This window comes from Oryza sativa, chromosome 2 (assembly GCF_034140825.1).
Source record: "Oryza sativa Japonica Group chromosome 2, ASM3414082v1".
Lineage (NCBI taxonomy): Eukaryota > Viridiplantae > Streptophyta > Magnoliopsida > Poales > Poaceae > Oryza > Oryza sativa.
This window is the reverse complement of record NC_089036.1, coordinates 21,311,303-21,334,076: the sequence shown is the minus strand read 5'-3', so window position 1 is coordinate 21,334,076 and position 22,774 is coordinate 21,311,303. Positions and strand designations below refer to the sequence as shown.

The window sequence follows — 22,774 nt, the reverse complement described above, 5'->3', positions numbered from 1 at the left end:
CGCCACTACCGACGTGCGCAGCCGCTACCGCCGTGCGACGATTTCTCTTCCACCGTCGCGAGAGAAGGGCGAGGAAGGGGTTGGGAATGCGTCGCTCGCCCAATGCGGGAGGGAATCGAAGGGGGTAGAGTGGTGGCATTTTCCTATAACTTCAGTGAAAAGGAATGGGTAGTGCTGTAATTATTTTCGGAGTGGAGCCGTGGAGCTACATTTTCGCCGCTCCACCTCAATACAATATTTTGGAGCGATCCACCCCGTTCCGATCCAGTTTTTGGCGAATCTGAACCGTTTGGTTGAGCTCCAGCTCCAGGTAAAATGAATCTAGGAGCTGGAGTTGTACCAAACAGACCCGTAATTTCTATAATACTCCCTCCGTGCCATAATATAAGGGATTTTGATATTTTGCTTGCACTGTTTGACCACTCGTCTTATTCAAAAAATTTGTGCAAATATAAAAAATGAAAAGTTGTGCTTAAAGTACTTTGGATAATAAAGTAAGTCAAAAAAAATAATTCTAAATTTTTTGAATAAGACGAATGATCAAACAGTCCAAGCAAAATGTCAAAATCCCTTATATTAAGAGATGAAGGGAGTAGATAGATCTAGGGCCCTGTTTCTTTCAGCTTGAGATTATTATAATCCAGATTATTGGGAGTAAGCTGAAAGAAACAGACAACTTATTGAAGTAGCATATTATAATCTGGAGCCCAGCTTATTATAATCTGATAAGCTCATTTAGGTGAGCTTTTTCCAGATTATTGGGTGAAAAATTACCCACCATGCCACCCCACTCCCTCTTTAGACTTGCAAACCAATAATCTGCTCTAATAATCTAGGAAAGAAACAACTAACCGCTTATTCTACTATAGATTATAACAATCTAGCTTATAATAATCTGACTCAATAATCTAGATTATAATAATCCCAAGCTGAAAGAAACATGGCCCTAATCTCTTGACTATAAAAATAATTTACTATAAAGTGGGTCTAACCTCCTCTCTCCTTCCTACCTTTTCTCTCTCCCCTCCTATCCTGTGCGCAGGCTAGCACGGTTTCACCAATCACGAAGAGCTGAGCATGGAATGAGGCTCACCAGGTGTGGAGGAATGTGTTGTAGTTGGCGCTTATTTTGTGGCCTGCATTCCTTCTCTCTCTTCTCTCTTTGAAAGCACCAAACAATCTAACATGGTATTTTTGCATCTAATAAAACAATTCTATTGTACCTGCTCCTAGAGTAATCGGGAAGGTCCACCGCCGATGCAAGAAGAACAACGAGTAATCGGGAATGTATGGGCTCCCAATCTATTGCTAATTATACTAGCCGACAACCCATGCGTTGCACGGGCTATTGCTATTAATTTTATAAGCATTATGTTTTTCTTTGTATTCTGATTTTAATTCACGCTAAAGCCTTACTGTTGTTTTTTTTGGAGTTTTTTTATTAATTTAGTTTAGAAATTATGAATTACTAAGTATCAAGAGAGAGTCTTAATTATATTTTTTTCACCATTTAATAATTTTTAATTCGACAACAAATCAATAGCGAGAATAGTGAGTTGTGTTTGATATTGGCATGGAGTCACAATCCAATAAAAAATTCGACGATAAAAATTTCTTATTGATGGCTTTGGGCACATATTTGCACGTGTTATCAACATATTGTTCATATAAATTTTTTAATATGTGCCGACCAATATGTGATTCCACATAAAAATATAATTAGCAATATAATTTGTAAATCTTTAAGCTTGTAAAAGTTGAAGGAATAATACAATTAATGTTAATATCTACGATAGTAGCTATGTAATATTTTAATGTTTATGTTAAGTAAAAGAGTAAACTACAGACCCGGTCTCTAAACTTGAATCGTTGTGTCATCTAGGTCCCCGAACCCTAAAAATGCATATTCAAACCCTGGAACTTGCCAAAGTGTGACATTCCGGTCCAACATAGCCATCACCGTTCCGGCATCTTACATGGTGCTGACGTGGTATGTCACATAGACGCTGATGTGGTATTATCAATACCTCTACTTTGGCTGACAAATGGGACCCACATTAAAAAAAAACTCTCTTTTTTTCTCTTTTTGCCCTTTCCTCTTTTTTTTTTTTTTTCACTTTGTCTTCTCCAATTTTCTATCTTGTTCCGTCGTACAAGCGGCGATGGCGTGCGAAGCAGCGGCGCTCCGTCAGAACTTCCGACTGAGCACAGCTGCCTAGGAGCATCAGGGCGTCGACTTGGTGGTCGCGGTGTTCTCGGCTTGGGCGGGAACGTCACTGCCCACGCGATGGCGCGCCTTCTGTCGACGCGGCTGCCGCGCCGTTGCCTTCTTGCCTGTGGACGCTGCGCTGTTCGTGTCACCGAGGTGACAGCTCGACCAGAGGGCATGGTTACGGTCGATGCAGTGGGAAGAACAGAGGAAAAAGAAGAGAAACGGAGAAATGAGAGGATGGGAAAAAAAAGGAAAGAAGGGCCCACTTGCCAGTTGGTGTAGGATTTGTGATGCTGCCACATCATCATCCGGTGTGGCATGCCAGGTAAGATCCTGGAGATGGCATGGCAGTTTGGGATCGGATTGACACAATTTAATAAGTTTTGAGATCTGGATATGTATTTTTATAGTTTGAGACCTAAATGACATAATCGTACAAGTTTAGGGACCGGCTATATACTTTACAAGTAAAACATACCGTTGGAAATATCATGGATTTTGTAGGTTTAGATTTGTAATATCTAATAATTACTAAATTTAAATATGAAGTCGTATCCATCTTAGACTTTTCAATATTTATTTTATTATTAGCTTAGGCCGTGTTTAGTTGTTTTGGTAAAAAAAAAATTTCGTATACGGACACCTATTTGACTATTAAACGTAGACTAATAACAAAATAAATTATTGATTCCGCCTGTAAACTACGAGACGAATCTATTAAGCCTAATTAATCCGTCATTAGTAAATGCTTACTGTAGCACCACATTGTCAAATCATGCATAATTAGGCTCAAAAGATCCGTCTCACAATTTACATGCAAACTGTTTAATTGGTTTTTTTTCCACATTTAATGCTCCATGCATGTGTCCAAATATTTGATGGGACGGAAAAGTTGGAAGTTTAAAGGGAACTAAACACAGCCTCACAACTAATTTTTTGCTGAAGTATACGAACACACATTTGAAGTATTAAACATAGACTAATAACAAAACAAATTATAGATTCCGCCTGTAAACTGTGAGACGAATTTATTAAGCCTAATTAATCCGTCATAGCAAATATTTACTGTACCACCACATTGTCAAATCATGACGTAATTAGACTCAAAAGATTCGTCTCGCAATTTACATGCAAACTGTGTAATTGGTTATTTTCGTCCACATTTAATACTCCATGGATGTGTCCAAACATATGATGTGACAGAATTTTTGAAAATTTGAAGGGAACTAAACACACACAGCCTTAATTGAAAAACTTAAGACAACCCACGAATAATGATTAATTTGGATTATTCTTTTCATGTAAGCCATAGTAAGAAAACACATTCAACATATAACTAAATTAATTGATGTTCATGACACGTGTCGATAAATAGCCGTGCAACGTACCGGTGACGGCTAGTCAAGATAATTAATCACTAATTAGTGGCAAGGGTGTGTGTGCTGTCGGTCTCGCTGGTTGAGCAAGCTAGACCGACCGCTCGGTCTCCCAGCTATTTACACAAATAAGATTAAATCCCCGATATTTCTGAGAAAAAGAAAAATAAATAATATATTTTCAATTTTTTTCTCCAACAACTAGTCAACCAGTAAGGGAGGAAGGCTACTTGACTTGAGAATCTGAACAAGGCTCCATTCTTCCATATCTACTTGCCCCCTGGGTACGTTGATTTAGAAAGGTGATGACTTCCATATTTGCTTAATTGACTTGAGAATCTCATGTTTCGAGTCTCGACTCCAACCTTGTTTGGATTAGACCAGAGAACTAATCATGTAAGTGTTCCATCCATGTTGCTTTCACTTATCTTACGATCGTTGAATTTTTTTTTCCAAGTCCAATGTGCAACTAAATGTGGTACGGTAGTAAGCACTGTACCATATAGACTTACAAGCTGATCATGGACAGTAGCAGTCAACACTGTCCAGTATAAGAACAACACAGACCAACCTTAGCTTGAGCAAAGTCCTCTACTCTACCCAAGCCATGGATCCCTTATCTCCCCTAAATTTGGTCCTGCCATTAGCTATACTACTGTCCTCACTCCTTGCCCCTCCTGCCATTGCCATGCCATCCATCGAAGAGCAAGCTGGAGCGCTGATCGCCTGGAAGGCCACCCTGCAAACCCAGGAACCCCTGCAGTCCTGGGATCGCAAGGCATGGCCATGCCACAGCTGGCGTGGCATTGGGTGCGGTGCTCGACAAGGGAAATTTGTGATCACCAAGATTTCTCTGCGTGGAATGAGGCTGAGAGGCTCACTTGAGGTCCTCAACTTCTCTGCACTGACGATGCTGACAAGCGTCGATCTCTCACACAATAAGCTTACGGGGAGGATCCCTTGGAGTGGTGCGTCCCTCAAAGAGCTCAGATCCCTGCTCCTGCAGAACGATCAATATCAATATGTTAACAGAGCTCAAGTCCTTGGATCTTTCAGATAATAACCTCTCTGGATATATTCCTGAGCAGATTGGAAATTTGGTGAAGTTGAGGTCCATGAAACTTAATTCCAATAGATTATTAGGTACCATTCCAAATAATTTAGGGAACCTGACTAAAATCACTACCTTATACCTCTATATAATACACTTTCTGGGTGCATTCCTCAAGAAGTTGGGAACTTAGCGATCTTAGAAGACTTGAGGCTTGGCATAAACAAACTTTCAAGTTCCATTTCAAACAGTATTGGGAACTTGGCTAAGCTCTCTGTGTTGATTCTTTGGGGCAATCAACTTTCCGGGCACATTCCAAACAACTTAGGGAATTTGACTAAACTCTCGCTCTTGGATCTTTGTCACAACCAACTTTCTGAGCACATTCCTCAAGAACTAGGTTACCTGGTGAACTTAAAGGGCCTAAGGCTTTGTGACAACATGCTCTCAAGTTCCATTCCAAACAACTTAGAGAATTTGACTAAACTCACTGTCTTATCACTTTATAAAAACCAACTTTCTGGACACATTCCTCAAGAACTAGGTTACCTTGTGAACTTAAAGAACTTATCGCTTTATTCAAACAACTTCACAGGTTTGATCCCACGTAGCTTAGGGAATCTGTCTAAACTCTCCCACTTGTTTCTTTGGCACAAACAACTTTCTGGGCATATTTCTCAAAAACTATGTAAGCTAGTGAATTTAGAGAAATTAGATCTTTCCTTTAACATGCTCACAGGTTCCATTCCAAACTGCTTAGGGAATTTGACTAAACTCACTGACTTAGCACTTTTTGAAAACCAATTTTCTGGTCATATTTCTCAAGAACTAGGTAAGCTAGTGAATTTAGAGAATTTAGAACTTTTCAAAAACATGCTCACAGGTTCTATTCCAAACAACTTAGGGAATTTGACTAAACTCATTGACTTGTCACTTTTTGAAAACCAACTTTATGGACACATTCCTCAAGAACTAGGTTACCTGGTGAACTTAAAGAACTTTTTCGCTTTATTCAAACAACCTCACAAGTTTGATCCCGAGTAGCTTAGGGAATTTGTCTAAACTCTCCCACTTGTTTCTTTGGCACAATCAACTTTCAGGGCATATTTCTCAAGAACTATGTAAGTTGGTGAATTTAGAGAAATTAGATCTTTCCTTTAACATGCTCACAGGTTCCATTCCAAACTGCTTAGGGAATTTGACTAAACTTATTGACTTAGCACTTTTTGAAAACCAATTTTCTAGGCATATTTCTCAAGAACTAGGTAAGCTTGTGAATTTAGAGAATTTAGAACTTTCCAAAAACATGCTCACAGGTTCCATTCCAACCAGCTTAGGGAATTTGACTAAACTCATTGAGTTGTCACTTTTTTGAAAACCAACTTTCTGGACACATTCCTCAAGAACTAGGTTACCTGGTGAACTTAAAGAACTTATCGCTTTATTTAAACAACCTCATAGGTTTGATCCCGAGTAGCTTAGGGAATCTGTCTAAACTCTCCCACTTGTTTCTTTGGCACAATCAACTTTCTGGGCATATTTCTCAAGAACTAGGTAAGCTTGTGAATTTAGAGAATTTAAATCTTTCCAAAAACATGCTCATTGGTTCCATTCCAAACAGCTTAGGGAATTTGACTAAACTCTCCAACTTGTTGCTTTGGAGCAATAAACTTTCTAGACACATTCCTAAAGAACTAGGTAACCTGGTGAACCTAAATAACTTATCACTTGCTGATAACAATCTCACAGGTTCCATCCCGAACAGCTTAGGGAATTTGAATAAACTCTATTCCATAAATCTTGTATCTAACCAACTTTTTGGATTTATTCCTCAAGAACTTGGCAACTTAGTGAATCTAGAGTTTTTGGAAATCAGTCTTAATAATCTCTCTGGTGAGTTACCATCAGGACTATGCGCAGCAAGTCGGCTACAAAATTTCACTGCTGATCACAACAGCCTTGTTGGACCATTGCCAACAAGCTTACTAAACTGCAAAACCCTAGTTAGAGTTCGTCTTGAGCGAAATCAACTTGAAGGAGATATCTCCGAGTTGGGCCTTCATCCAAACCTTGTCTATATTGACATGAGCTCAAATAAACTGTTTGGACAATTATCTCCTCGGTGGGGTGAGTGCACCAAACTTACCTATCTACTCTTACAGTGATAGATAAATTTGGGGAATTTACTATGTACTATTGACTTAGGGTCAAGGACCACATATAATGTATACAAGAGATGAAAAGACACATATACCCTTTAACATATCGAGTCAATATTGTTGCTAAACATCAGAGTGAACCTCTTCAAGGATGACAGAGAGGGCAAGCTTGATGGGAGTATGTCAAAGCAAATAAGAACCAGCTCCTGTAGAGATGAAAAGACACATATACCCTTTAACACCCCCACTCAAATGCAATGTGTATACAACAATGCATTTGGAAGGTACAACTAAACTAAAACCAAAATATAAGCTTAAAGATATTGTCGAAGCATGTAAGTCTTGATGATTAAGTAGGAAAGATGCATCCCCTCCTCAATGAAGTGGACCTCGAGGCTTTCACAAATTGTTCTTCAGCCCTTGGTACCATGAAGCCTTCACAAATTGTTCTTCGGCTCTTCAAAGATTTGGAGTAGGTTGAGACAATCCAGCTCCGGTGGGAGCTGTTGTTGTTGTTGGTGATGATATAAAAGACTCATACACTTAGACGAATTGAAGATATGAAATTGACTTAGATAGATTTAATGGATAACAGAAGACTTGAACTGAACTGAAGGACAGATATATACTATAGCAGCAACAACCTTTTTCTCCAAACAGCAAGCAAAAGCAACAAGTAGGAGATGGCAACAAAAGTGGTAGGCGAAGATGACCTCACACTTAGAGGCCTTGGGGACCAACTATGGTGATGGCCATGACCAATCACTGGCTTGATAAGACGGTCTTGCAACCAATGACTGAGGAGCACATGAGACGGCGCTAGAGGCACTGCCACCAGCACTAGTACTAGAAGGACCAGCAGCAGTGATATCCAAGAAAACAGGAGCACTAGCCGTCGCACGAGGACGGGGGACCGCTGCACGCCTAGCTTGATAATCAGCCAACTTCTCTGGATGAAGATAGAAGCAATCATCGGAAATATGTCCAACCTTCTTGCAATGAGAGCAAATACGATCACTTTTGGCGATGGAACTGAATTCAGGGATCCCGCCCATAGGAGCTCCAACACGCTGAGGTGCTGCCATGACATTGTGAGTAACCACAGGAGTAGGAGTAGTGTCCAAGGAACAAAGACGTGTCTCCTCAGCGATTAGATCTGCAAGAGCCTCCGCCATAGTAGGACGTGTAGGACGTCCAAGCAACTGAACTCGAATGGACTCAAATTGAGAGGAAAGTCTCATGACAAATTGATACACTAGATTTTCTTGATCATGCTTCTCTCTCGCCTTGCATTGTGCACAACCTGAAGCACCTTTTGGAGTCTGTGCCTCAAGCTGTCCAGACAACCGAGTAAAGGCATTATAAAATTCTTCAATGGACTGATCTTGTTGTTGTAAGTTGTGCAAATTCTGCAGCAAGGAAAAACGCAAAGCTCCGCTTTCTTGAGTGTACCTCTGTTTGAGGTAGTCCCACATCTCTTTAGCGGTAGTGTGATCCCTGAAACTCATCCGAATAGGCACCTCTACACTCATGAATATGAATCCCATAACACGATCATCTGCTGTTTTCCACGCCTTAATTTTAGTTGCATCCGTTTTCTCATCAGGAGGATCATCTGTGAGGTGAGATGCTTGACCAATCGACCTCAAAAGCATACGAGCTGAAAGTTCTCATTCTTGATAATTTTGACCATTTAGCTTAATGTCCGTGGAGAGCAGAGCTCCACCTCCAAGAAAGGGGTCGGATGTTGCCATCAAGACCAGCAGAAGAAAATTTGACAAATTGACTGGACAGAGACTTGCTTACAGGACTTGATGTATTGTCTCCTGAATTAGCACCAGCAGCACACAGCGGCAGCAGTAGTGGAAGAGCAGCAACAACGGCTGAGCGGAGCAACCGCGTGACGAGCGGCTGCAATGAGCGATGCACTCACGCTTGACGGACGAATCACACTGACTTGCTGTGAATCCCGCTGCTGATCCGGACGAGGAGGACGTGAAGAAGATTTGCCCGATAGGGAGCCGCCGCCGGCAAGCCGGAGCGCCGGCGGACAACGGGGATCGAGGGCTAGGGTTCAGCCCATGAGCTCTGATACCATCTTACAGTGATAGATAAATTTGGGGAATTTACTATGTACTATTGACTTAGGGTCAAGGACCACATATAATGTATACAAGAGATGAAAAGACACATATACCCTTTAACATCTACATGTATCAAACAATCGCATAACCGGAGTCCTACCGTCAAGCTTGGGGAAATTGTCTTGGTTAGGGAGTTTTGATATTTCATCAAATAAAATTGAAGGGCACATTCCACCAGAAATTGGTAGTATGGTGTCTCTATTCAATTTGAGCCTCGCGAACAACTTGCTCCATGGAAACATACCAGAGGAACTAGGTTCTCTACAGAATCTCGAGTATTTGGATTTATCATTGAACAACCTAAGCGGACCAATACAGGGATCAATTGAGAACTGTTTGAAACTTCAATCACTAAGGCTGGGACATAATCACCTCGGAGGAAGCATACCTATTAAACTAGGGATGCTGACATACCTTCAAGAATTGTTGGATTTAAGTGACAATTCATTTGCCGGGATCATACCAAGTCAGCTGAGTGGTTTGAACATGCTTGAAGCCCTCAATCTTTCACACAACACATTAAATGGCAGCATACCACCATCATTTAAGGGTATGATCAGCCTCTCATCCATGGATGTGTCTTACAATAATTTGGAAGGGCCAGTGCCACACATTAAGTTCTTGGAAGAAGCTCCAGTTGAGTGGTTCGTGCATAATAAACACTTGTGTGGTACAGTCAAAGCTTTACCACCTTGCAACCTTATTCAGAAAGGTGGCAAAGGAAAGAAATTCAGACCCATTTTACTTGGTGTTGCTGCTGCTGCTGGCATATCTGTTCTGTTCATCACAGCACTTGTGACATGGCAACGCAGAAAGATGAAATCTGTGGAGCAAAGTGAAAATGGAGCTGGAAACACAAAAGTGTTTTCAGTCTGGAACTTTGATGGAGGAGATGTGTGCAAGCAGAGTTTTGAAGCCACAGAGAATTTCAATGGAACTCATTGCATTGGTATGGGAGGAAACGGATCTGTCTACAGAGCTCAATTGCCAACAGGCGAGATATTTGCAGTAAAGAAAATTCATATGACGGAAGATGACGAGCTAATATTTAAGCGGGAAGTAGATGCTTTGATGAGTATTCGGCATCGAAATATTGTGAAACTCTTTGGGTACTGTTCTGCAGTTCACGTCAAATTTCTTGTCTATGAATACATGGATAGAGGAAGCTTGTCAAGATATTTGGAGAACCATAACACTGCAATTGAGTTGGATTGGATGCGAAGGATAAATATTGTAAAGGATGTTGATAATGCTTTGTCTTACATACATCATGATTGCTTTGCACCCATAGTCCATCGAGATATAACAAGCAACAACATTTTGCTTGATCTGGAATTCAGAGCTTGCATATCTGATTTTGGTATCGCCAAAATTCTAGATGTAGAGGCATCGAACTGCACAAAGCTTGCTGGGACAAAAGGTTATCTTGCTCCAGGTAAAATTTTATAATGTATCAGTTACTTTATCCTCTTGTATTTTTTGTTAACATTTTGACAAGTATTTGAGCTAACAGCTTAGGCATTCATCTCATTAGTATTTTCTGATAATAGTTATTATAGTCAACCTCGCAAAGATGCATCTTAGATTGTACAAAATAGAATAGAATTCCTTCTATACAAATTTATTGAAACAAGGTCTTAATATTGATGTGGCAGAGCTAGCATATACAACAAGGGTGACGGAGAAGTGCGATGTTTACAGCTTTGGAGTGCTCGTCTTTGAGCTGTTCATGGGGTGTCATCCTCCCCTTCCGACCGTTGCCGCCGCCGCCGCCGCCGGGATGCCACCTCGCCGCCGCCGCCGAGTCCGGCCGCCGCTCCCACCCTCCCCTCCCCTCCTCTCTTCCACCACCGCAACACCACCGCCAACCCCGCCCGTGGGCACCCCCAAATCCGAGGCCGCCGACCGCCGCCCTCCTCCCGCCCGCCGCCGCCTCCCCCTCGTCTCCGCCGCCGCCGTCGAGGAGGAGGACGGAGAGTGGCACCCCCTGCCGCTCTCCGCCGCCGACCTGTCCCTCCCGCTCACCCTCCCCACGGGGCAGACCTTCCTGTGGCGCCGCACGTCTCTCTCCCCGCTCCGCTTCACCGGCGCCGTGGGGCCTCACCTCGTCTCCCTCTCCCACCTCCCGTCCTCCGACGGCCGCCTCGCCTTCCTCCTCCACAACAACGGCGGCTCCTCCTCCTCCTCCGTCCCCGCGGCGGCCCGCGCCGCGCTCTCCGACTACCTCAACGCCGCCGTGCCGCTCGCCGACCTCTGGCGCCGGTTCGCCGCCGCGGACGCGCGGTTCGCGGAGGTCTCCGCGCGGCTCGGGGGCGGCGGCGCCCGGGTGCTCAGGCAGGACCCCGTCGAGTGCGTGTTCCAGTTCCTCTGCTCCTCCAACAACAACATCGCGCGGATCGAGAAGATGGTGTGGGCGCTGGCCGGCTACGGGGAGCGGCTCGGCGAGGTTGGAGGATACCAATTCCACCAATTCCCCACGATCGAGCGGCTCGCGCGCGTGTCGGAGCAAGAGCTCCGGGATGCCGGGTTCGGGTACAGGTCAGTTCACAAAGGATTTTCATCTATAGTCATTGTTACTTATGTTGGAGTAGTATTGGTTGAAGCATCTATAGGTTCATTTTGATGCTTACTTTGTATTTTCCAATTAACCCATTTGGCATTGGTAGGATCTAGATCTTGTGTTAATTATAATTCAGACATAATGGGTGACTAAATTCGCGTGCTATATCAATGTGCTGATAATAGCAGAGCTCGTAGACGATAAAACGATGATCCTACCATTACTGTTTATACGATGAATATGTAGAGAATCTCAACTTCACATTTGTGTGGTGAGGTTTCAGCTTTGGGGAAATAACATTTTGAATCAGGCGTAACACTTGTTTGGATTGCTTGAATCATAACTCAGTTCTATCATATTATGTATACTACATTTGATTTGAGATACTAGTCAATAGCACACTGATTTGAGCAAATGCTGTGTTCTAATAAATGAACAGGGCAAAGTACATCGTCGGCACTGCTAAAATATTACAGGCCAAGCCTGGTGGAGGCGAGAAATGGCTTGCCTCATTGCGTACAAGGGAACTCCCGGAGGTGATTGAGGCTCTTTGCACCCTTCCAGGTGTTGGGCCAAAAGTTGCAGCCTGTGTTGCTTTGTTCTCACTCGATCAGAACCATGCTATTCCTGTTGACACACATGTCTGGAAGGTATGAAAATGAGTACTGCTACACATAATAAAATTTTCTTACAAAACTCTTATACTAACAAATGTCTCAACCGTTTGATTTAACTAGATGGAAGTTGCAACAAATCTAGATTTACTCACGGCTTACCACATTAGAGTTTGTAAGAATTTTGTAAGAAAATTTTAGTATGCATAGACTTTTCCATGAAAAATTGTTGATAAAATTAATTAATTCACATCCATGTCAGTTCCCTCACTATCATTTTACACATTCTTACTATTTGAATGGGAACCTGTTTTGCACATTCTACCCTGATCATATTTACTTCCAATTTTTGTTGAACCATAAGCTCTGCATAACAAGGTTTGCCCTTTTTCATTTTTTTTAGTTGGGTGAGGGTGGGACTTTCATCATTTGAATGGGAAATAGTATTCAATGTATTCACAATTGACTTCACTCTCTAGACATAAAAACAATTAAAGTTGATGGGAAGTCTTGTGAAGGAGGTTTTTTCACATGAGTTTTATATGACCTACAAACAATTGTATTTTGTTTTTAAGCCCTTCCTATATGGATTTAATGCAGGTTGCTACACAATATCTGATGCCGGAGCTAGCTGGCAAGAGCTTAACCCCAAAACTTAGTGTTGCTGTTGCCGATGCATTTGTTGCTAAATTTGGGAACTATGCTGGTTGGGCACAGAATGTTCTCTTTATTGGCCAGCTGTCTGCTCAAAAACTCATGGTTGCTGAAACTACAAACACTTCCACGAAACCTACTAAAAGGAAGCGTAGTGGAAACAATGTCAAAACATGACAAGAAATATCACATGTAGAGACAATGCCAAGGTTGACTTTACACGCGGTTTTGTTTCAGTAACCATAACATGTTTGACATTCACTAACTAAAGTTGTGTTATTTATTGCGGGGATATCAAATTATTTAACCAGTTTGCACTACATTCTGCTCTACGTTACATCGAGTAAAATATTTGATTTGACGATGGATCATTAACATATATGGTCCTGGGATTTCTATAATCTCAGTGGCACAAAGTTCTGATAAATGTTTCCACATTTCAGAATTGTTCTTAGAACACAATGGCAACTCTCGTGGTAGTAGGATCCAATTCAAGGTATATTGAATATTGATTACATTAAAAATGCTTGTTAGCAACTTCTGGGTTATAGCCTTAGCAACTTCTGGGTTATGGCCTAGTGACATAGGAATGTCGAGTCATTTATTCTGACTTTTTTGAAACATTGATAGCTTTTTTCCTGAGACTTTGTTGACTTGGCCTGCTTGTCAAAGATATTGTTCAAAATCTTCAATTTTAATTTTGTCTTGTTATATGCATGAATGCCCACTGATTTTGACATAGCAAAGTTTAAAGTTGTTGGCAACAAATTAGTGATCTCATCTGTATAATTGCCAATAAATAGATATTGTTATGTTGCACGAGACATGCTTGGTAGATGTTGTATCCCTATAATGGTGCTGTCGTGTAGCTAAGGCTGTTGGCATGAGAATAAATCACACTGGCCCTGTGTGGTGTGGATTGGAATTGTTTTCATTTTTTTTTATGAACTTATAGAAGTTGCCTCTTTTGTGGGCTTGATGTTAAGAGTCTCAAGGGCACATCTGTTGATGTTAAGAGTCTCAAGGGCTTAATGATCAATTTGGGAAGGAGGGAGTAGTATTTTGCATTGCGCTTACTGTCTTCATTTATATAAAACGGCTTGCATGGCCTGTTTACAAAGCGATTATAAACCAAAGATTGGTTATTGATGCAAATGAAAATAAGTTTCTGAAACAATTTAGGTAACACTACTCAAGAGTTGAGAGCAATGTTAATTCAAATGAAGGATTTTGAAAAGCAGTGATAGGATCTGAATAATTTTTCAATTTCACTGGATTCTTTTATAATAATCATTTTCTTCCTAGCATCTACAACACAACAGTTCTTTTTTCTTAACTTCTTTTTAACATCATGTAGCTTGGTGTTCCATACCTTTATGATGCTTTGGTGGTTAGTACCTTACAACGAGGCGTTCAAATGCCGAGTAGGTACGGACTGCTGTGGGCACATCCACGATAGAGGAGCACATTCAGAAAACTGGTATTTTGTTGAGAAGCTGATAAAAAAGAAAAAGTTCAAGTTGTTCTTTAGCGCTCATATCTGTTTCATTTTTTTGTGGTTTGCAGGCTGTGATTTCGTATTCTATCCTGTACCAGCTACCTACCATGGTTTTGAGAAGTGCCCAAATTTAATTCTTGCCGACAGACTTTCTGGTCTCTAGGTTGTTTTGCATTGGAAGATTATTATGGTAAATGAGTCTCCTGAACATTGCAGGATATCTTACCATTGTTAGAACTCATCCCTACGCTATTAATTTGTGCGCTGTTTATTTGAATTAACCATCTGCTTATATCTAAGGGAAATAGCAGGAATCCCCTATGAGTTCATCCCTTTTCTACCAGCACCATTTCTCTCTTGTTTTTAAAGTTATTTTAACTAGTAATATGCACGTGCTTTTCTACCAGCACCATTTCTCTCTTGTTTTTAAAGTTATTTTAACTAGTAATATGCACGTGCTAACGCTACGACTATATTGATGTCAAAAGATAATACATGTTTTGACAACTAAGCATAGAATAATGTAAAATCAACAAACTTTAGAAAACTTTAATATGTGGCGAGGAAGGTAAGTACGTGTTTTTTTTCTCATTTTGATTTGGAGTGTTTAATTTATCCAAATTCTCTATAGTGTTTATACTGAGTGATCAATTTATCCAAGTTCTCTATAGTGTTTAGTGTTTAATTTAAGTTCCAAACGACCATGAAACCTTATATTACTTAGGTGGTGTTTGGATCCAGGGACTTAACTTTAGTCCCTGTATTTAGACACTAATTTAGAGTATTAAAAATATAGATTATTTACAAAACTAATTACATAAATGAAAGCTAATTTGTGAGATAAATTTTTTAAGCCTAATTAACCCATAATTAGAGAATGTTTACTGTAGCATCACATAGGCTAATCATGGATTAATTAGACTTAATAGATTCGTCTCGTGAATTAGTCCAAAATTATGGATGGGTTTTATTAATAATCTATGTTTAATATTTATAATTAATATCCAAACATCTGATGTGATAGGGACTTAAAAGTTTTAGTCCCATCTGAACAGGGTCTTAGGCCGTGTTCTTCCCCCTTCTTTCTCAACTCACTTCTCTCGTTTTTCGTGCGCACGCTTCCCAAGCTATTAAACGATTAGTTTTTTCAAAAATTTACTATACGAAAGTTGTTTAAAAAAAGTCATATTAATCCATTTTCGAAAAAGGCTAATACTTAATTAATCAAGCGCTAACGAATCATTCTGTTTTGCAGGTTGGAGGGATTAGTTCCCTAACACAGCCTTATATGACACAAATACACGCTATGGTTTATGTCTGAAGACCTCAAACTTGTACAGAGAGTTATACATACATTTGCATATATATACAATTCGAAAGTGAATGCTAAAGCAGATTGCTTGTTTTCAGTAGGGGTCAAGTAATACCAGCGTAACAAATAGATAAATGTTTCCTCACAAAATAGTACACAAGTGATACTATTTTACAGTACATCGAGAAATCAGGGAATACTTTTATAGTAAAATAATCCACGATCCTCATTGGCAAGACAGGGAATGAAGAGGTTCCCATTATCTGACATATAATCTAAGTATAACAAATACAGCTAATCAAGGCCTTAGGCAGTGTGCATCAAAAACAACAAGAACAAAGATGAATGATTGATGCTAGAGCTCACAATGGCAAAAGTAGTTGAGTTGTTGATAGCCATCAGAAAGGACAATACATATAGCTTAATCTCATCACATCAGTCAGAAACAAACCATGAATTACTCAAAGCCCTTGTGCAATATTCCCATCATCACAGCGTAACAACATGGAGCATCCTCTTATTTTGGAAGGTCAGTTACCTTCCTGTCCTTGAAGGTTTAAGGTTTTCAGAGGCCATTGAATGCAGCTTGAGGTGCCCGTTAAGACATTAGGGCAGACTCCCCTTGTTGATACATCGGCTGATGACCTGTAGACTGCGGTTATGCACCCATCCACAAAAAAGTTAATTAGTATATGCGGGGCATACTATCAGCTATATACAAATGACAATCAAATAGTGTGTCTGTGTTCCCAAATCAGATAAGATGTACCCATTTCATCAGTGAAGGTCAATAAGTATGACATAATCTGAGAGCATATTTTGAGAGTTTATGAACTCCCGCATAGAATATTCATGTCTTTGATGCACAAAAAATAATTAAGCCTTCTAAGAAAAGAAGTAACGAAATATCATAAATAATATTTAGGCAAGTACGTATATTTTAATTCATAGTGAAATTACAGCCTATTATTAAAATATAGCAACGATTGATATGCACTACCTAATATCGACGAGGAAGCGCATGTCCAAGATTGCATGGTTTTAGTCAGCGGGGGGAGGATTTGAGCAGAGGCATTTCAAAAGGAGAAGATCAGTGTAAATCCTAGCAAAATCTCCATAACATATCAATAGATTCAAATAGAAAGCCAAATCTCTTATCACATTTCACCAGATTCAAAGGAAAAACCAAATACTCGCAAGAACCAGCTTCTCCAAATCCTAGCCAAATCCCCTAATGCATTATCAGTAGTTCTTTACACATTACACATTACACAAATGGTAGTATGCCCTCCATAGAAAAAATAAAAAATCAAAACTTTTAAGATTCATAGTCTCCACTCTCCACACATTATTTTTTTAGCCGGGCCGGCCTAAGATAGGCGGACCAAATTTACTTAAGAAAGGGGTATGTACATATTTACAAGGTTCCAACTTCGACAAGAGGCTGTCGAAGTAAAAGGATGTTGTCACAAGGGCAACTTCCCGAAAGAAAAAACAATTACATCATGCTGTTGTTACTCTCCTAAAACTTTGAAAACCCCGGCTTCTTTCCAGACCACAACCTCCTCTTTAATCAAAGCAAAGAGGCTACCCGCTGTCCGGCTCTGACTCTGGAAAACACGTGCGTTTCTCTCCTTCCAAACCATCCAACAGACAAGCAAAACTAGCGTGTCAAAAGCGCCCCTGCAGCTAGTCTGAACTCCTTGCCACGCCAAGAGCCACCATTCCCCTAGTTCCAACCCTGCTTCAGCCGGCAGTTGGATGCCAATTCCAGCCCAACCCTTGATCATCCTCCATACTCTGGTGGTGTATGGGCAGGAAACAAAGAGATGCTCACAGTCCTCGTCGCTGCTGGTGCATAGTGAGAATGTTTGATGGTGTGGCCATCCGCGCTTGCTCAGGTTGTCGGCCGTTAGGCAACGGCCTTTTTCTGCCAACCACATAAAGAACTTAACCTTTGTCGGTGTTCTCGTGTGCCAAACTAGATTGCCACAACGCGCCTCTGTGTTTGCCATAAAAAACATGTCATAGGCAGAGGAAGGGGTAAATCTTCCATTCGAGGCCCACTTCCATATTGTCTCATCCTCTTCCCCTCCTCGCAGCTGCACCTTCTGGATCGCATCCCAAATTTGAAAGTACTCCCCAATGGCTCGGTTGGATGGAGCTCCTTTGATGTCGCGCACCCACCTATGGTTCTGTAGTCCTCTCGCCACTGTCAAACCCTTGCGCTCCACATGACTGAAGATTAACGGAAATCTCGCCTTTATGCTCCCAATTGGCAGCCAATCCGCAAGCCAAAACTTTGTGTTTTCCCCCATCTCCCAACACTTGCCGTGTGGCTGAGAAGAACAGGTCCTGTAACTCCTTCGGCTGCTTAGTCTCAATGGTTGTCCAAGGTCTGTCGCGATGCTCTCCTCTCTTTGCCAACCATTTAAGCCGTAACGCCATGCCGAAGAAGTTTTGCATACAAAGAAATCGCTGGTGGCCGCAGCCTGCCTCCCATCCCGCACATGGCGCCAGCTGAGATTGCCTTGTTTACCAGGGCCTGCAGGACGTCCATCACCAATACAGTATTGTAGTGCTTCTATCCCATTAGACTGACTCAGTTAATGGAGAGATGTGGACAGGGTTCAGTTGTAAATTCAGGAAGCCACTTAGAGACCATACCTTGTCATATATCTTGGCATCATTCAGTGAGCCTGTAAAATTTACAGAAGATAGAATGAGCTCTTTCTTAGCCTTAAAAAAGACATCAACTTTCAGCAATGAAAAGAGACAGACAAGGGTAAGCAAAAGTAGCTTAATGAATTATAGACGGCACTGAAATACAGAGGTCAAACCTGAGATAAAAAAAAATGGGGGTAAATATTAGAGCAGGGCATCACTCTGAAAATTATTAGGTAGAATCCTTTTATAGATGCTATTTGACTCACGACTCATCACCACAAAACCAAGGACTGACCGATAATTATTGTCAACCGTGCTACCAAGACTAAAAAGAAAATGATATTAAATAGATTTTCAACTGAATGGACTGAAAGCATACATTCACGTTAGGTGATAAGATTTCAGCAAAATCACAAGATTCAACCAGAAATAAAAACGGTACAAACAGCAGGTTAATGCCATAGTACCAACAAGTAGATTTCATTCGCTTAATTGTTCCAACATAGCAAAAATAAACCACATTGATCTTCCAAACAAAAGAGAGGATTTGAGCAGATAAAATGATTAAGAGGCTTAAAATGGTTCTAAACTCCTCAGCAGGATTCGTACCATAAGGAAATCTCAAAGAGGATCTTACCTAGTGCGGGCACCGGTGTAGTGCAAGCGTACGGGCCGATATGTGCGCCAAGCAGCAGCGGCTGCTTCATTGCACGCCCTTCTAGGGCTGAGATCGCGGTTGATTCATGCCGGCGGACGGGCAGGCCGCGTGGTGACGGAAGCAGAGGCTTCGAAGCGTGTTGGAAGCCAGAGGCCGTCGCATCGGCGGCGGCTGAGGGGGAGGGGAGGAGCTCGCGGCCCGCAGACGGCGGCGAAGGGGATTCTCGGCGATGGTGTAGCGGCGGCGACGGGGATACGGCGACGATGGTGGCGTGGGAGAGATGGCCAGGAGAGCAGTGGAAGCCGGCGGTGCGGGATTGGGGAGGGGGAGGGATGGTCGGGGGGGGGGGGGGGGGGGGGCGTGGTGGAAACCGGCGGCGGCGCGATGGGCGGGTGAAACGGGAGAGGAGGAACGCGGGCAGGCATGGGTGCGGAGTCGAGCCGTTGAATTCGACGATTCTGGACCGTCGGATTTGATGAATGAGGTTTGCATGAGTGTAGTTGGTGAATTATAGGGTAGAAGATGTTATGTTACCCTGGGGACTCTGAAGATTAATTGCTAGTATGTGTTGATTGGCAATCGTCTCTGTACCCTTAAAACTGATCGTAAACATTCAGGCCGAATTTGACCATAGATGGGATGAAATTATAAAACGCGCAAGTGGGCCAAATTTACATGCACTCGGCCAATTGTGCGCACACCTGGGCCAAATTCAGGCAGGGAACTTACAAATCGGGCGCTCTACCAGATAAAATGTTTTACTGTTAAAAAAATATTTCACCTTGTTAAAATATTAAAACACATTCAAATCACGACTGAGACATTTCATTCACACTGATGAAACATCGAATTTCATTTGGTGAAACATAACAAATCCGTTTGCATTAAAGGGCAAGTTATGAAACACCTCTCGAATTCCAGATCCGTCTACCCCTGCCACAAGGCACAAGCTAGTAACACAAACTTCTACGCAACGATTTAGCTTTGCTCCTCTAAGCTTTCGTGGGCCCCACATGTCATGGACTAACCCGCCGATTCCCCACGTCTCCTTACCTTCCCCCTTCTGCCGACGAAGCGTCGCCGCGGCGCCATGGCCGGAGGAGGAGGAGGAGGAGCCGCGCTGGCGGCGGCGGCGTGGGAGATCGCCGTCGTCTTCGTCCTCCGGCCCCTCCTCGCCTTCGCCTTCGTCCTCTCCATCATCGCCCTCAGTACGGCCGCCCTCTCCTCCTCTCGCTTCGGCTTTTGGCTCGAGGGGTTTCCCTGATTCTTTCGTTCGCTGCTCGCGGCGGCGGCGGGTCGCAGGCTGGTACGTGGCGTGGAGGACGGTGCTGGTGCACGTCCCGCTGGTGCAGGAGATCGCCGGGCTCCGCCGGAAGAAGCCCGTCAAGCCCAAGCCCAAGGAGCGCGGCCGCTTCGCCAGGTTCTACCGGTCCCTGGGCGAGAGGTGAAACCTCCATTGCCACAAATCTCCTCCTCCTCCATCTGGATGTCCAGAATTACCTGATTATTTCATCCGGTTAAGAATTAATTCTTACGTGTGCTTGTGCACTTAATTGTAGATATTAAGCTACTGAACGGCCAGCAGATTGTCTGATTTGGTTAGTTGTATGTTGATTGTTGATGTTCGTGGTTCTATTTTATTTATTTTGTTTTTAGAGAATGCGCATTTGAATTAAGGGCAATGAACGAGGCTCAAAGTACGCAGATGTATATCAAAGCCAAAAATATTAAATTGAAGAAAAGAAACAATAAAGACTTTTACTCAGTACAAAATTTCATGACCAAGACATTGTTTCGAACTTAAAGCTCCATTTGTGCTCCTGCAAAGCTTCCAGACTGCAGACTCCTCTGTTATCGCTGCAGCGAGTTGGCATGGTGACCTTGATTTACCCAGACTGCAGGCTCCTCTGTTATCCCTGCAGCGAGTTGGCATGGTGACCTTGATTTACCCATTGTTCTTTATGAGGAATGGGATAATATCTATGCTTTGGTTGTAGTTGAATCGTGATGGGACTAATTAAGCTTAAGCTATCTGCTTTCCACTTCCGTCAATTGTGTGTGTAAGTTAGCAGAATGCTCTGCTCAAGCAGTGCTCCTTAGGGTGGCCTGAAGTCTAAACTTGTGTTGCTAATACAGAAGCACAAAATTTCTATGTACTTTTGTTTATTACCCAAACTTCACAAGTGAATAGGAAGCACTATGTTATATTTGTGCATCCAAAATAAATTTGCTTTACACCTTGGGAATCACTAGGGGGGAGCAGGGGAGCAGAATACAATGTTTCCTGGTTATTTGTGTCCTCATGTATCGCATTCAATGGCACTGTGATTCCGGAATTCCTGCATCTAACATTCCGTGCTGAGCCCAATGTGGATGGTGAAGTCTGTCTACCCCCAATGCAATGAATCACCAGAAAGTTGGACTGTCTAATATAAATGTGTTGTGTCATGTTTCCACTATTTTATTTGCAGAAATTAGAGTTATGCAAGCGTCTCTGAGTCCTCGTTATTTTTCTTGTCATTCTAATGAGTGTTACAATCCTTTGAAAAAAATCAAAGTTTTTAGCACCTGAAAGTGCAAATACATGTGTTCTCTAAGCAGGTGTTATGGACTTCCTTAGGCACCATTCTAGACAGGTTAAGGATTGGGAAACCAGTATCATTTTGAAACTTTGTTATCATTTGAAAGTTAGATCCTATGTCCTGATTAAAATGACATTATTACTGTGTTCTTTCTGGTATATTCAAAAGTTTTGTTTATTTAAATTAATTCGGACAAGATAGCTAAAATGGAGTTTTTCTGGGTGCTTTTAGAAACCCTTAGTTTGTTCTGTGTATGACACTCGATTTTCATATGTACCCAAATAAGTTTACATCTTATTGTGCGATATCTGTATATTATACATGGAATTCAGCTCAAGTTTCTCATGCAACGAGAATAATTACTAGTGCATCAGAACTTTTCTGCATATCACATAGACATAGTAACACCAGTTATCAAATTTAAGGTTTGTTCACTTTATTACCATTTTCAACCCTACCAAATTTTGGTAGGGCAACATACCAAACAAATTCTTGCCATTGCTACCATACCACATTTTGGAAAATTTGGAAGCTTCCACTCTTAAAAACACTACCCATATTTGGTAAATCTTTAAACTAAACGCTTCGGACACTACCAAAATTTAGTAACATTAAAATATGCCAAAATTTGGTACTACCAAATGTTGGTAAGGTCGAAAATGGTAATAACAAAGTGAACAAGCTCTTAACCTGGCTGTTTATTACTGGTTGACAGGAACAATAAATCAGAAGGGACATCTTAAGTCAAGATCTTCAGCCCTTCTTTGCAAGAAGTATGTGGACTGTAGCATTTGAATCTAGCATTCGGATGTTTCAGTATTGCAGAGAAATAGCAGGAATTTTTGGGAGATAATGGGTGCTGGCATCTGATGGAAACTGCCCCCTTGCAACTGTGTGTGCATCAAGCTTCTGCAACAAAAAGACCCTAATGTACATTGCACGTTGTAAAGCTGCTGATCATGTAATTCTAGTTTGTACATACATACACCTGTACAAGAATAAAGAGAACCACTTGTCCTTTGGAATATGAGTGTACCATTTGTTCTACAAAGTTTTCTTTGTTAAGTTGAGATCTAATCATGGGCTCATAATGGCATTCATAAAAAAGATCAAGATTGCTTTATATGATGCCAATCCGATGGGATTGTGCCCCTCATTCTTTCTGCTTTGCCTATCAATGATCATTCTGTCAATCATTGGGTGATTCCCCTTGGGGAGGAGTGAGTATCTACACTCACCTGGCAAGAAATAAACCATACATCCATCTTTTGAAAATCCATGACCAAA

General features: G+C 41.7%; 3 protein-coding genes and 1 long non-coding RNA gene across 5 annotated transcripts; 2 read left to right on the top strand and 2 right to left on the bottom strand.

Moving 5' to 3' along the window:
* Positions 1-4,229: 4,229 nt before the first annotated feature.
* On the top strand, positions 4,230-14,597 carry LOC4329639 (MDIS1-interacting receptor like kinase 2). Its single transcript, XM_015771766.3, has 10 exons — positions 4,230-4,604; positions 4,869-5,231; positions 6,011-6,100; positions 6,389-6,787; positions 9,004-10,377; positions 10,598-11,480; positions 11,942-12,152; positions 12,717-12,979; positions 14,128-14,250; positions 14,337-14,597. Exons 1-8 carry the CDS (start codon positions 4,277-4,279, stop codon positions 12,945-12,947), a joined length of 3,879 nt encoding a protein of 1,292 aa, XP_015627252.2. The 5' UTR covers positions 4,230-4,276; the 3' UTR covers positions 12,948-12,979; positions 14,128-14,250; positions 14,337-14,597.
* LOC4329640 (uncharacterized) lies at positions 6,866-8,933 on the bottom strand. The gene has a single exon (XM_015771765.3). The coding sequence runs from the start codon at positions 8,451-8,453 to the stop codon at positions 7,539-7,541; it is 915 nt and encodes a 304-aa protein (XP_015627251.1). The 5' UTR covers positions 8,454-8,933; the 3' UTR covers positions 6,866-7,538.
* A 2,331-nt stretch (positions 14,598-16,928) lies between the features above and the next one.
* On the bottom strand, positions 16,929-19,239 carry LOC107277736 (uncharacterized). The gene is made up of 3 exons (XR_010739025.1): positions 18,885-19,239; positions 18,248-18,279; positions 16,929-18,125 (listed from the first exon to the last, which is right to left on the bottom strand). It is a non-coding gene; the product is annotated as an uncharacterized lncRNA (long non-coding RNA).
* A 670-nt stretch (positions 19,240-19,909) lies between these two features.
* On the top strand, positions 19,910-22,538 carry LOC107277178 (uncharacterized). Of its 2 annotated transcripts, none has more exons than XM_015767858.3 (3): positions 19,910-20,113; positions 20,208-20,349; positions 22,203-22,538. In XM_015767858.3, the coding sequence occupies exons 1-3, from the start codon at positions 19,996-19,998 to the stop codon at positions 22,228-22,230; spliced, it is 288 nt and encodes a 95-aa protein (XP_015623344.1). In that variant the 5' UTR covers positions 19,910-19,995; the 3' UTR covers positions 22,231-22,538. The 2 variants fall into 2 exon arrangements, with proteins under 2 accessions (XP_015623344.1, XP_066163942.1); XM_066307845.1 differs by lacking the exon at positions 22,203-22,538 and adding an exon at positions 20,465-20,670.
* The last annotated feature ends 236 nt before the right edge of the window (positions 22,539-22,774 follow it).